Source organism: Corvus kubaryi, unplaced genomic scaffold (assembly GCF_017639235.1).
Source record: "Corvus kubaryi isolate FWS band 111438036 unplaced genomic scaffold, C.kubaryi_AGA036_p1.0 37308, whole genome shotgun sequence".
NCBI classification, from domain to species: Eukaryota; Metazoa; Chordata; class Aves; order Passeriformes; family Corvidae; genus Corvus; species Corvus kubaryi.
Genome location: NW_024581096.1, coordinates 9,414,377 through 9,430,194, shown reverse-complemented (window position 1 = coordinate 9,430,194; position 15,818 = coordinate 9,414,377). Strand labels below are relative to the sequence as shown.

Here is a 15,818-nt window from a genome sequence, read left to right as displayed (position 1 = left end):
TTCTTCATTGGTAAAGTTTTTTAGAGGGACACAGCTCTGTCAGTTTCCAGTGTGAATTTCTAACTACAATCTGGCATTTCTCTTTATTTCCATTGCAGACGATGGTGTCACTGTAGTGCTGTGACAGCTGCAGGTGCCCACTCAGATTTACTAGGAGGTAAACTCTCTAAACTAGTAACTGTTCAGTAGGTCATCAACTCCAGAGATTACCAGGCATGTCTGTTTGCATTATTCCCCTTGAAAGGCAGGCTGGCTTCATCACTCACTGGGCAATCCAAACTTGTCTCCACTTCCTTAATAATCATTTCAAAGTTGTTCTGGATCTCATGTCACATACCCTTTGACCTCTCCAGTGGAGGAAAAAAGACTTTCTATGAGGTTTCCCATACTTCTTGCTCATCAGGTCTTTTGTCTTCTAACCCATGGTCATTTGCCTCACAGGATGGAATATCCCCCTCTCATATATCAATATTCAGGATATAAATATATATCTATATATATGTACACAGAGGATATAAATAATGCTCTGAGTTCTTGGTGAAGGTACACCTTCAGGTTTCATCAAAACACCAATATGCCTGTGTGCATGTGTGTGTTAAGTGTGTGCAAGCGTGTGAACACAAACCAAACCCAACCTCTGCTGCTTCTTTGGGAAAAAGCCTTTCAGGACCTGTGGTAATTGAAATGGCTAAAATAATGCCATGGTATATTATAAAATGTGAATTGGAAGAAGTTACTTGAAGCCCGTGAAAAATCAAGCAGTGTACACAGTTTGTACATTAGACTGGCTTTCAGTAAATTCTGTCATCAAAATCAGCTAATTAGTCCCCCTATATCTGGAAATACTAGACACTCTAGCCTTGGAAAAATCTTTGATTAAAAATTAGTAGCATTCCACCTACAGCTCTTGGCTTAAAAGATGTCATTAACAGCTGCATCATAAAAATGTGTATCAGAAGGGATTGTTTCAGTATAAAGGTTTTAGAGATCCTGTTTGGATGGTATCTAAAAATGCTCATATGTTTCTAAGCCGCTTTGGTAAGTGTGGGCATAGTCTTTTGCTGTATGTGAGATGCTTCATCAAAATATACCTTAAACTTAAAAGTTGGGTATTTTATGTTCCAGGTCTTACCATTGCAAGTGGAGGCAGAACTTAACAGATTTTTTAAGATTTTTATGAAGGTTTGAACAGAGATCAGATTTTCTTCACAAGTTCTTTCTTACCTCATGAAAACTTGTTTTGGCAGTGCTGCATTTAAAAATACCAAGTGATCTTCTCCACTTGCTGGTTTCATTCATTATTTCTTTCAACTTTGTGCTGATTTTCACAATTAAGGATCTAGCTCAAAATCTCTCGGTATGTCTAGATGAAATAGTTTAAGCAGCTGTTGCATGCAGTAAGCTACTTTTTGGTAGGTCCCCACCATTTATATATTCAGATTTGTGTGAACTTAAAGCACCAAATCAGCAGTAAATAGGGGAGGGAACAATGCTGGTATGATCTTAGAGAGGACACATGGAATCACGCTGCTTCTCATTGACACAGAATTTCTTAAACAGATAATTTTGCTTTGCAGTTATTGTGAAAAACAGTTGCATTGAATAGGTGTGCTCATATTCTGACTCTGCACCTGTTTAACTGAAATTCAAAGTTGCTTCAGTCTGCATATTACAGATTCAAATTAAAAGAATATACATCGTATCTTAAACCTATGTGAGCTGCAGGACATAAAAAACCTCACTAAATTAAAATGCACTGATTGCTCTTAAACCTTCTGTCAAGATGATTATTCTTTTCCTGTAGACCAAATGAGAGTAAATATGTGAGTGCTTGGAGTCCTGAGTGGACATCCAGAAAAGCTTTGTCTGTCATTTACTAGCTTTCACTTACTGTGCTATTTAAGTTAATGACTTCCTAAATGCCATACAGGCTCTGTTATGTAGTCTTTAATCTGATTAGGAGCACATGAATAATTTAGCATGCAATTAAACCATATAATTAATTTGTCCCATGGTAATGAACTGTTAAGTAATTTCATTAGTCTAGGGTAAATACCAGGTCTTGAACTTAAATTTTACAACTTCTTGAAGATGTTTTTTCCTAGAAGAAATTTTTTAAACATAAATATTATTTAAAATTAAAAGTCTGCTCCCTCTGATTTCCTGAAATTGCTCTTTGGGCAAAAAAGACTGGCTATTACCTAACTGTTTCAAAATGACGAAACTCCTGATCTCCAGTGAAACAGAATTAGGTTATAGCCAAGCGTTTTTGAACAAAGCATCCTCAATTTCTTCCAATCACCTTAAACCCAAACCTGCCTTGCAGACTTCAAAGAGCAGTTTAAGGAAATCAGAGGGAGCAGGGTTTTCACGTTACAGAAAAGCTCCAAGAGATCAGATGAGGATTTACTTAGGATATGTGCTGAAACCTAACTGACTATATTTGCCCAGGTACCAGGTAGTATGTTTTTTAGTTCAAGTGATTTGCAGATACTGGCACACAAGAGAAGGCTTGCAGAGAATGTGCCAGCTGAAGACTGCTGTATAGTGAAGATCCAGCAGCACATGTAAGATGGTTATTTATTATCAAGCATGAAATTATTCCTGTTTGTTTTCCCTCCTGTTCCAGTCTAACTCCCAGTGGTGTCACACAGGTTGCTTTGCACCGTGATTCCTGTGCTTCATAATTTTTTCCTAATTTCTTTGAGGTGCTAAGCTCTCTTCCAGTGCTAGGAGAATTACTTAGCCATGTTCTCATGTTAAATATATAATCTTGCCTCCTTGAAATGAGATGTATTATACTGCTTTGCTGGCTTGGGTCCACACTGCTGTAGTCCTGATTGGATTTGAACTTCAATGCTGCTGGCAAGACACTGAAGAGTTTGTGGTTTGGGGTTTTTTCACACTTGCACAAAGTTTTTTTCACAGCACTGGAAATATCATTTAATCTCTTTATGTAGAGTGAGAATAATTATCTCAGTGAAATGTTTTTGAGCAAAACCACTTTTTTTTAGTACAGATTACTAGGGTGTTGGTTCTAGATATAGACATAGATATTTCTCTTTGTTTTCTTGACGTGATATTGGACATTAAATGGATGCATTATATTTCTTCAAACAAACTGGAATATACATTTGCTTAAATAAAGAAATTCTCCAACTTTTCTTTGTGATTCATTGTACAAATAACAAAGCAAAGATGGGACGACTGCTATCTAAATGCTAATAATAACTAAAAATAATTTTTAAAAAAGGAGATGCCTTGGAAGAATTACTACTAGAGTTGAGAAAGTGTTTCTAGCCTGAAAAAATTACCATTCTCATAAACAGGTCTGAATCTTCCTTAATGATACAATTATATGTAAAGCTGAGTATCTGCTCAGCAATTCACATCTGCATGTTATGCAGCTAAATGTTTGCAATTTCTTTTACCTGAAATACATCTATTTCACTGTTTTGCGGGCTGAAAGGCAAACAGAGCAACTAAGTTTATTCCAAGTTCAAATTTTTCTGTGTGGTAGGCAGAAATTTAAGGCTATAACTGCAGTCCTCTTTTAGGAATTGTTTTCTGATGGAGAGATCTACTAATCTTAGAGATGAGATCCACCCTCTATGTACCTAGTCCATTTGGTTACTGCAGTCAAGGTATAACATATTTTATTGTAAATAAAGAATTGATACATCATGTGCCACAGCCATCCTTAGACATCTTAGCCAAGTTTTTTGAGAATTACTCTAAACAGCTTTAGTACAAGCCCAGAGTAATGGCCAAAGTATGGATTCACTGAAGGGCTCCTTAACCACATCCAAGAACTGATAATCATTTGGCCTGTTACAAGTTTAAATCAGAGTCATTAGCTGACATATCAATCCGTAGGAAAAACAAATCAACTAAAAGCACTAAAGGTGTCTATTACAATAGAGAGAGAAATAAACTGGGTGTTGATATTAAAATTTCATATACTCTCTATTCCAAAATTAAAAGTGAATGTAGGGAAAAAATTTTTTTTTAAACTCAAAGTGAGCAATTAATTCAATAGCTTCCAGTTGCAATTTTAACATGTTAACACTTGAAATTACTATAAATTATTTAACTTATATAAAGACCTAATTAATATATAAAATTGCCTCTATTCCATAGGTTTAATTAGTATTTATAGAGTACTTTTTTATGGTCCTCAAATTTGCATAAAAATGTGCATAGTAAATGCAACTTTATCTGGTGCTTCTTTTGTTGTTAAGGTTTTGACTTCTTTTTTTTTTTTTTTAATTGAAATGTGCCCCTCATGAGGTTTTTGTTTGGTTGTTTTTTTAATTTGGAGTACGTAACTTCTGCTTCTGTGGTATCATTCCTTGTTCTTTCTATGTCCAGGATAACGGCACACAATAGGTGAATGGTGTGTTACTCATACCAGCTGAGACAATTTGTTATTTCTGTTTCTTACTGTGGCTGAATATATAGCCCTGACAAGGGCTCTATAAAAACAGGCACTTGTCCAAGGGCTGCTGATGACTTAATCAAGCTGTAGTATCAGCAAGAAAGGGAAGAAGGCTTTAAGTCCATTGCAGTTTTAGACTGTGTTGATTGGAAGGGCTATAACTAATTTCAGTTGCAGAATGACTCCATCCTGTTGGCACTCAGGGGAAGGAGGGTACGCAGGCAAAGTGATTTCAGCTGTGCATGATCAGCCAAAGTGGTGTGGATGTTTTTTGGCAAGCACAGAAAGATTACCTCTTGGTGTCATTGGTCCTGCCCTGAAATAACTTGTAAGAAATGTCCACACTGTGAAAAATAAAGGCCTTTCACCCAGAAAAATTCTTCACAAGTACATGCATATATATTTGGTAGTTGCAATAAAGATTCAGGACAGACCTGGAAAGCCTGGAGCTACATTCCTTTCTCAGTACTTGTTCTTATTTGGTGGTGGATCTGCTGGTGTATGTTCACGTGCATGGCACACTCTTGTGCTCTTGCCTTTTTATGATCTAATGGAATGATGAAACAGCAGTGTATGGAAAACTCTTCAGATTAATCCTTCACTCAGTAATTTTGTGGTTTGGTTTGCAGCAGAGGGGTTACCTTTGGTTCTGTACGAGTTGCAGAGATGATGCTGTGACAAGAAATTATAAACTCGAGGAGGTTACTGGGGAAAAACTCTCATATTTGGAGTATATTGAGTTAATGGTGGTGGCAAAAGCAGAAATGCCGTGATAGGTGCAGTTCAATGTCCTTGTTCTTCTCCTTCCTTCTGGTTCTTTCAGGTTCAGAAACTATCTAAAGGTCAAGATCTCACTTCAAACAAGTTTTGTTTATAAGCAATACCCCTTCTGGTTTACTCTGAGTGTTAACAATTTTACCTGACCAGAGCAGATGCAAAAAAACTCAGTGTGCCGTGATTAAACTGTTTCTTTTCTCAGGGAGCTTCTTAGCCCAGTTTCTCCTGTTTATGCTGACTCTATTCACATCCCACTGGAAAGATGTTGTGTTTAAATTCACTTGTGATTGACCTTACTCCAACATTGCTATAGAAAAGGGCCAAGATTTTTTTTTTTTATCCTTTTTATAACTCCTGGCTCCGTTCCTGTACTGATGTAATTAGCCTGAGCTGACCTCTAGCCAAATGTTTCTGTGGTCAAGTTTCAGCTGGCTTGAGGACAGTCAGCTGCTGTAATTTTTTTTCCCTGATTTTAACTCTGTTCATTCTTGCAAGCTGCTGGAGTTGGGTAAGACATAGAATATTATTCTTTAGAACAGTGTGTGTTACAGACACTTGAGGGTTTTTTTTCTGTTGAATAAGAGGGACTTTATTAGTGCCATTTATCTTTCATAGGCACATAGGGTAGATGTTGGGAGGTAAATACAATTGGATTGTAAGAGGTCAGGTTTGTCCTAATGTCTAGAGAGAAGCTGTCTCTTGCTATGCTAACAGTGAAGCCTCTGGACAATACTGTTCTTGTTGACAGCAAGCTCACAAGAGTGTCTTAGAGGAAGGGCCATTTACGGAACAGATTTTTGAGAACTTTCTGCAAGGCAGTAGTTGTCTGACGGTGATGCAGGTGGCACTTCAGAGGACCCTTCTCTCAGAATTTTTATTCTGTACCACAAAAAGTGGTTTCATAATGGGGCAGCTCCTGCTTTCCACCAGATCTTCTCCCATGAGAGTGGAGCTGTGGCAGTGTAGCTCTCTCTTAATCTCAAATCCTGCTAGTAGTGACCCTCATTACTGCAGCCCAGCCAAGCTTTTGGTGTTTGTGCTTGATGCAGAGGTCACGTCCCTGGTGCTTCACACCCCATGCAGAGCTCCATTTGCTTGGGTGAGGACTTGAGTACAAGCCCTGTCCCAAGGGCTCTGGGTTGCAGCTCCAAGGACATAGCACAACTTGTCCTTTACAGAGGCTGTTGGACAGAGGGTGGAGCATGATGCATCCGTATGAGAGCAGTTACTGTTTTTGAGCACAGTCCTGTCCATATTGGGTATGTTCAGAGTATACCAACTGGATGTTTTTCACAGACACAACTTGTCTGAATGGATAACTCAGTGGGATACCCTATGTGGTTTCAGGCAGAGCAGAGGCAGTGTTGTTTTGTCTCACTGAGATTCTGGCATTTGTGAGAGTCCGCTGAAGAAGCATCATTTGTTTCTATACAGCGTTTTACTGGCAAAAGGGCAAGGGATGAAGGAGCAATTCTGATCACCTCTGAGGTTTAGGAATGCGAATTAATCCTATGACCTGTTTCAGAGAGCTGGTTGTTTTAGTCAAGGTCTGTGGCTGAGCAGGGAATTTCCCAATAATTGTATAATTACTCTTAAACAAGTAATAGCTGCTGCTGGAGGGTGGCTGTGGCTGTGGCTTCCCCTCCACCCTGACTGCTCACTCCCATGCTCTGCCCTGGCTCTGCTCCTGGGCTGTGTCTTTGTGGAGTCCTAAAAAACCTGTCTGCAAACAGGTTCATTACAATGAATATTTATGGATTCATTTTAACTGGAACAATTTCCTGACGGAGTTCACTGTGTTGCAGCTATGTAAACAAGTCTGCCAGTGCAAGAGGAACAGCAGTACTGGAAGGGGATTGTTTTCATCTGCAATAACATGACCTTACTGAAGTGCAGTGTTTGTTGACCTCTGTGATGTTTCCAGGCTCCTGGGTTAGTGCTTCAGCTGTCAAACCACTCTTTTTTGGAAGGATGCTGAGATGGCCACCAGTCAGGTGTGCAGGGATGGAGAGGATAGCCATGCTGTGACAGCTGCATGTGGGCGCCAACCCTGGTCCCACCAGAGTTGTTCGGTGTGGTTATGAAAAATGAAACTGTGTGCCCTGAATGATGGATTCTGATCACATTTGTTCTCATGGGAGTATTCCTGTGAGGGTTTGGCCTTCTCTTGTGTCTGTTACTAGGCAGGAAGTAGTAGAAAGGCTTGGAAAAGAGTGGTTGGAAGATGGGCTCGTGGATGGGGGAGAACAGGAAAGTGTGAATAGGGGATGGGATGGGCATGGGATGCCAGGGTACTGTTCCGGAAGAGAACAGGAGAGTTGTAAATAATGTGACATTGTGCTCAGGCCTGTGAAAGAGAAAATCTCCACTTAGGGAGAAAGTGGAAGAGCTGAAGGGGAGAAGAGACTGATGGGGTAGAAATAGTGTAAGAGAGGAATTGACAAACACAGGGGCACATTTTTGTAGAAGATTTATTAATAAGAGATAATAAGAATTCTTTAAACAAGAGTACAGATGAAGCAGGGGGACCAATTGAGCTACCTGAAAATATGGCTGATCTTGGATGAACCTTGTACTGTGGCAGTATATCTTCTCTTCTGAGAGTTGGCCTGTCATTTGCTTTATTAACTTTGTCCCAGGTCGGTACATTCCAACAGTTGTTGTTATCACTTCTCCTGGTCCTGCTCCCCAAGCTGTCTCACTCCCACACTGCCCAAGTCCTCAGTAAAGCACTTCTGTACCCCTTCTTTACTCCCAGTTCACTGAGAACAGGGGAGTCCTGTTTGGAGTGACCCATGTCTGCTTGGCCAGAGAAAAGGCCTGCTGATGCCTGGCTAGTCCACAGAGCTCCTACAGCTCTTCTCCTTGTGTAGCAGCCCCATGCCCACTCAGGCTGGCCCAAGCTTGTCTGGGTGGTGCTGCTGGGCATCCTTGTCCTGATGTGTGTGCAGTGGGGAGCATTTCCTGGCTTGCCTTTGCAGGTCTGACTGAGGTTCTGCCAGTCCAGAGCAGTTTGACTAAATGCCTTTTATACTGAGCCTTTAACCTGAGAATTATTGAGCAGTTGCGTTAATGAGGATGTGAGAAAATACCTTCTAATTTTCAAGTTTTGTACTGTATAGCATGGATGAGAAATCTGGAGTTGGAAATAGTTTTGGCTTTTTTCTCTAGTGTGATTCATTCTGTTCTCTTAGTGTAAGAAAATTGAGAGTATTACCTTTTAAATTTGGCATTACTATAGCTTTACACACTCTGCATTCTTGTGTCTTATGGTTTTTAACCTAATTCAAACTTTGGTAACTGCACTAAGAAACTGACTAGTTTCTGACACCCAGATTTGATAGCATGAATTGTTTGTTACTTGATAACACCCACTTAGAAATTGTTACTTGCTAGTGGGCTTGTTTGTTTGGATTTAATGTTTGTGATTTAATCTGCTGTCACCTAAAGAAAATCTCTAATTGAGAACAGTCCAGTGTAGAATCAAGGTCTGTCAAATCAATTTACAGTCAAATATGAAGGTCGAGCTCTTATTTTCTCTCTCTGCTTCTCTGAGTGGGGTGTCGGTGTATCGTGGTAGTTTGGTGCCACAGAACAAAACACTGCTGCCTGACTTGTCCAGCCATCCATGCTCATTTTAGCATGTGTGTTGTAGCTTTAGTTTTGAAGGTCTCTGGTAATCTCTGTGGCTATAAATGGTCAGGTCATAATCTGTGGTATGGATGCTTTCCCCATACTTCTGTATGGACACCTCATGAGGTTCTGGGTTTTTTGCAAGGTACACTTTTGTGCAGAACTCTGCACAGTCTGCAGGTCCAGCACAGAGCAGCTGTTGCCCTTCACTGTTGTTACCAGATGCTGGTGATAATGGCAGGAGCAAAGTAGTGTCTCAAAACAGGGTTGTGCAATGGGGTTGTATGATGTGTGGAGTAAACTAAGTGAAAATGAGGCTCAAGTGAATTAAGGAAAATGAGGAGTGTGCTTTTTTTGGGGAAATTGTAAAGGCTTGTTGGTTTGCTAGGATTGTAAAGGTTTGCATTCTTGGAGGTTGTAAAGTCATTTGTGGATGCAGTCTATCAATTGACAATACATGATTTTTCCACCCTCTATTTAATGAACTAAAGACACATAAGCCAGCTCTCTTGTAAATACGGTATTTACTATGTGTTCTAGACTGCAAGATGATGTATTACTTTATGAGGCAATGAACTGTAAACTAAATATACTTCTGGTTTAAATCCAATCAGAAATTCAATAAAACTAGATGATATCTTAAATGTCATATCATATTAGTAGTATTTGCTTATAAAGAAACTCTCTTACTGTCTTTTGTCACGACAGAGTCAGAAGTATGGATCTTCGGCATCTGCTGTTTACTTTGGCACTGATCTGTGCAAATGACTCACTTTCTGCAAGTGATGGTAAGTTTTATGATACCTTTCCATGCCTTTCTCTGTGTGTGTGTATATATATGTAGATTTATATAAACACTATTTTTATATTGAATTTTTCATGCAACTTTCTTGATTGCAGTAACCCATGTATGTAATGTGAAAAATGCATCGGTTAATCTTTTTGTAGACATAGTGGATGAGATTGGGACATGTTGCCAAATGAAAGTGAATTTCGCAGACAGTTTTTGATGTGTAAGCAAGATGGATAAATCTGGATTTTCTTTGAGTGGGTATTGAAGTTATGAAAGAATTGTATGAGGTTCATTTTTTATATGAACTAGTGTTTTTTTCTCAAACAAGTCTTTTAGTATAGTCATATGTTAAGAATAGGACTATTTGAACATACAGAGGAAACATATAAAGACTGTATGCTTTAAATCTCAGGCCAATATGAACAAGATTCATAAGAAATAAATTTGGTAATTCTTGAGTAGGGACTATGGGATTTCAAAAGAATGTGTACCCTCGACCAGCCAGCTGGGACTGGTCTTAAAGTCATTTAACAAAACCCGTGAACTCCAATGGGACTTGCATATTGTGTCAGATTATCTGCTTATGCTTGCTATGATCTAATTATGTAAAGAAGTGCAGCTCAAGCTGGTCAGCTCTGTGCTGTTCTGGTCTTCAGAACAGACAGCAGAAACAGTTTTCCATAATAAGTAATTTTATGCAGACGTGTCACTGCTTCTCCCAAAGTTACAGAGCAGCTGCAGCTCTGTAAACAGGTGCCCCTCCTGACTTCCTAACCAAAATCTGTATTAGCAGAACAAGTCAGAAGGGGCAGTTTGTCTAGAAATTTTATTAAAAGTGGAATGAAAACAGCTTCCATAGCAAACTCTAAATAAAGTGATACAACTGTCAATGTAAATTTCTGACATCTCTCAGTTTTTTTCTTTAGCTCCATTCTTTTGTGTTACTGAGTGCAAATTAAAAGGTTATGACATAGTTGCCTGTAGTCACAACTGGCCTACATTTTAAAGGTATAACCATAGTTCTTTGTACTGATGCAGTTCTGTATTTTCTTGGAGTTGCATACTTTGAATTTCTAGGTATCTTGTATATGCTGAAGCACTGGAGAGGCATATGGGATGTGACTTTGATGTTAATGGAGACATTAAGGTGAAATAAGAAAAAATTAAAACTCAGGTGATCGGTTCTCAGACAATTCTTCTATAAAGTTGATTCTGTTTATTAGCAAACAGGTTTGGATGGAGAAAACACAAGTTTCTGTTTACTTACTTCTATGTGTGTGTCTCAAATGCTTGTCCTCTGTGTTACCAGGAAAAGAATCTATAAGACTTTAACATTTATGAAATATATAGATGTACCAGCTTCTCTTCATTGCCACTACAGAATGGTCAGTAGAACAAAAATTAATGTGTCCTGACTTGATCCTTTCCCCTGCCATGTCTGCATTTTACAGTAGACTCATTCAACTCAAAAATAATCCCCAGGGCAGTCTACTGGACCAACTGATTTTTCTCTTGAGTTTTAACAGCACATGAGGATTATATGATCCTTGGCAGATGAGCTGTGGTCCAGATGTCCTAACTGCAGTAATAGTCTGCGTTACAAATAAAACTTGACCACAGCATCATCTTTGTGTGACTTTGTCTATACTGATGAAACAGTAACTTCCATTAGATTACCTTCAGAACAAAAAATTAAGAATATTTTGGTTGTTTCTGTGTTTAAATACAAGACACAGTACTAAATATTTATGTCCTGATTTGTTGTACTATTAAAGATTGTGTATGTGAATGGAATCACTTTGTTTAGTGATTGCTAATGACTAGATTGCTTCTAATGCTTTAACGCATTAATTCTGAGTTGGGCACATGCTCAGTTGAGAATGTCAGAGAAGGAAGCATAAATTGAACATGGGTATTTGAGATAACAGCATAAAAGAACATCCATTTGCTGTTCTTTTGTGATTTAGGATGGAGTATTAGACAAGACCTGTTTATTACATGTTTTGTTCTTTTTTTCTTCCGTGTGAGTGTGCTCACATCTGCAAAAGTTCTCACGAGTATCCAGCCCCACTCGGGTGATGAATCCTGACAATCTTAAAGTGCTCTGCCCAGCACAGTCTTGCTGACACCTCCGTATAAACTTAATTAAATGTGCTCTGTACTTGTACCATATCTGATATATTGCCTGGGGATTGGATCTATGGTGTCATGGTTCCCTAAAAAATTCACGTCAGTAGTTCTATTTCTTCTGGCAGCAGAAGAAATAAAAATTACATATGCTGGGTAGTCTTGTACCAAAGCCCAGTACTGAACCAGTGTAATACAGACTTGTACATGGGATGCTTTTGTGTCTTGAAAGTAAACAAAGCTTAAGATCAGCCTTACAAGAGGGCGCTTGGGGCTGGCTTAGTGCCATGAAGCCAGATCCAGCCTTGACAGAGTGAAACCCCATATATATTTCCTTCTGGTGGGATCAAGGGTGGGAGGCCAGCAGTTGGCCAGGCAACTGCACAACAGCTGAGACCAGACACTGGGCATTTAGTCACCTCTTTGCTGTCTCCAGGCTGGTAGCCAGTTCTGCTGGAGGCTTTCTATTGGTTTAGCTTGTTTTTCATGCTCTCCTCTTGCAAAGAGACTGGCTTTCCAGTTCCCTAAACTGAGACTGCGGCTAGCATGAAGTGACAGCGGTGCCCACTGTCTCTGAGAGGGTGATGTTCAAAGTGATCAAGCATGTCCACTGCCCCAGGTCTTTGACTGTAATTCAGGGCTGAGCAGGTCTGGGACTTTCAGCCCTTTATCAGGGTTGCTGACCCATGTGCTGTCCATGCCTGTAGCTGCCTGATGTACAATGACAAGGGCAGAACAGAGGCAGGGGTAGAAAGAAAGTAAAGGCCACAACAACAGGAAGGTAATTTCTAATAGGTGCATAATTACCATAGGTAAATGGATTTTGTGCCTTCAGGATTAGAAAGCACAGGGCCATTTTCACAGCTGATTAAGACATTTTTGTCGGTGGAATTAGGCTTCTGGGAATTTAGATTGCTTTGAAGATGGGGAATTGTGTGATTTTGACATGTCAGTTTAATTTAGTTAAATAGGTACATAAACAAGAAAGAGTGTTGCCTCATAAGCAGATCTCCTACATCTGTGCAGTATTAATTGTAGTTCAGGGGAAAAAAAAAAAAAAGCTTGTATTTGTGTACGAATACACAGTTTGTGTTTGAGATTTTACATTAATGTAACTGTGATGTTTCAAATACATATCCAGAATTCACCGAGGTATTTTGGTTACTATACCTGCTGACATCAGAAGCAGTTGAAGGGATTTGCTCCAGACACAGACTGAAATATGTTCAGGAAGCAAAATGAAAGTTGTAATGTTGTTTGCTTGTTCCTTCTCTACAACTGATGAGTGTAGCTCACATAAGGACATAGAGGAATAAACTGGGAATTAGTCCCAGTTAATAAAACAATACATAAGCTCAAGAAGTTCCAAAATTAATTTCTTCCCAGTGAAAAAAAGTGGGATATGATAGATATTTATAGATAGATTTTATGATAGATCAAAGTTCATTCCAGACTATTAGAGTTATGTTAATTCATCCTCTGAAACAGGTTTAGAGAGGCATTCATATTTAATGATAGCACAAGAAAAATAATTTTGTGTGAACTGGTTTTGTACAATGACAATTTTAAGAGCTACAAGCTTTAAATTATTGTTCATTTTATCTAATCAGATTTGAAAAATGTATTTACCTTTTTCCATTACAACTTTTAAAATTATTTGATGAATCTGCTATGCTCAAATATTCTATTTGCATAACTTTTATGTAAGAAATAGAATAAGTTATTTTCCTTTCTAAAACAAATCCAATCAAATTTTTATTTCCATCAGGATGTCCTTTTGTTTTACTGGTGTCTATTGTTGTACTTTGATGCTTTGTGTGCACTACATATTCATGATAAACCAACCTACTATATCTGTGCACTGGGTATCAGTGCTCCACTTGCAGAGCTGGAGTCTGAATCCATAACGCGTGCATAGGGCTTCAGTGTCATTAAAGACATGCCTGAGTAGCCAAGACTTCTGTGCAGGGCTCCTGGTGATACCAGAGCACCTGCAGGACATCTGCATCTTTCTGGAATGGTCAGAAGCTTAAAGAGCTCTGTGAAAACCTTAAGGCCAGTATTCAATATGTATTTGACCATCTCTTTTCAGGCAATTAAATCAACTCTATTGGCTACTCTTTGTTCCAGGGCCTATTTTGACTAACTCTCTAATGACTACTGGGAGCTTGGACACCTAAGAATAATATTCATCACAGGGATATCCTCTAGGTACTCAAAAAATCTCCATAAAAGTTGTAGATAGCACACCTATGCCTTTAAAGCAGAAGCTGGAAGGCAGGCAGAGTATCCCGGGCAGTCCGAGATAGCTACACATGTTTAGGCAACTGCATTTTGCCCTATGTGGCATAAAGAGAGCTAAATTTAGGTGTCTTCATTTTGAACTGGGCCTCTTCCTTGCAGCTGCCTTGTTTCAATGTGCATAATTCTGTGTGCTTTCTTCTGGGTAGTGTCATAGCTGCTCAGCCACCCACTGTAGGTTTTCTGCTGCTCCCAAGGTGAGGGGTCTTCTCACTGGATTGAGAGAAAGCAGTTGAGTCCTGCCATCTCCATGGAGTTTAGTAGCAGACACGTTGTCTAAAGACTTTTGTGCCATGTGAAGGAATTATTAGAATTAGAATAAGCAGAAAGGGGCCTTTGAATGGCAGCATATTCTCTTCTAGGAAAGGGAAATTCATCCATCAGTTCATGGAGTCGGGAGGTACCAGGGACTTCCTCGCTTGGCCTGAACTATTCAGAAAAATGGTCTTGTCTATAAACATGTTTTGTGATTTAGGTGAACTCAAATTTTATAGATGCAGTCAGTACAGTGACAAACCATTTCTCAGGTATTTTTTTTATTTTTAATAACTTCTTTGATAATCATGAAGACTAGACATATTTGTGTATATTACAATCCTAATCTTGTTAGGAAGGAGCAAAAGGACAGACTCTTCCTTAGCTTAAGCTGCAAACATTCTTGCCTTCTCTTGGTAAACAGTAGTGACATAATAAAGTTGGTAATCATTCATTCATGGTGGTCATTTTCTCTTCTCAGTTCTTCTAGTAGGTTCATCTTTGCTATGGCCTTTCTCCGTTTTGCCTGTTTTCTCAATTATATGCAGCTAGATATGGAACATGAGTCCAAGCAGAGCTGGCAGTAAAATCTGAGAAGCTGAAAACCCTGATCAATGTGGTGCATCCTGGTGTACGTGGATGGGGGCAAAACTGTTGAGAAGGCAGGTTTAAAACTTCCACCTCAAAACAAAGCCTTTAGAATAGTTGCCTTATTTCCTGAAGTTTAAGTATTTCTGAGCTAGAAATGTGTTCCATTATGCAGAAGAAATTGCTACAGACACATTCCAAGAGCCAGAATCAGAAAGCTTGGCACAGGGAAGCGTAAGTTATACCACTGTGATCTGGCTAAACCATTTCAGCTGAAGAGAAGATTCATTTTGGCAGAGAGAAAAATAGTATTTCCATCATCACTTTCCATTGGGATTAAGGATGGCTTTGATGACTAGCAGAAAAATCCGAGGGAAGGCCAAGGAAGTGCACTTCTGAGTTGCTTTTACTGCTCTTGCTTCCTACCAAGTAGTGTATATTTTAGATAAACCATTTGTCTGGGCCTGTGTGACAGTATCTCATGGAGAAGAAAGGATTTGACTTTGCCTGTCTGTCTTTAACAGAAAATTATTTGGGATTTCTAAACGTGGAAAACACATGCTGAAAATAAATTGCAGACAGGGCTATATTTTATAAGAAAACTCAAAAAATAAATACATTTTAAGGTATTTGTGCCCCTAAATGTCTGTGTTTAGGCTTGTATCTGAGTAGATCCAATGATTTAAATGCTAACCTGGGGTGCAGAAACTAGTCTCCTTTGTCTTGTCCTCCAAACCACATCTGTGACTCCAACATCTACTGGAGATTTTCAAGCCTTTGAATACCTTCACCTGCAAGCCTGCCAAAAACACTTCATGGACAATCAGCTTCAGTCAGACACCCTGTAAAATAATGTACATGCCAAAGTTTCCCCATCCAGTTATCTCTGTCATCCTTAATATTCCT

General features: G+C 39.1%; 1 protein-coding gene across 4 annotated transcripts in view; it reads left to right on the top strand.

The window, feature by feature from the left end:
- GHR (growth hormone receptor) overlaps positions 1 to 15,818 on the top strand; it is a 151,737-nt gene that overhangs the window by 77,738 nt on the left and 58,181 nt on the right. For all 4 annotated transcript variants that reach the window (XM_042028420.1, XM_042028423.1, XM_042028421.1 and 1 more), the window contains one exon: positions 9,557 to 9,636. In XM_042028420.1, coding sequence (XP_041884354.1) covers positions 9,567 to 9,636 — 70 coding nt within the window. In that variant the 5' untranslated portion in view covers positions 9,557 to 9,566. The remainder of the gene's footprint in view (positions 1 to 9,556; positions 9,637 to 15,818) is intronic.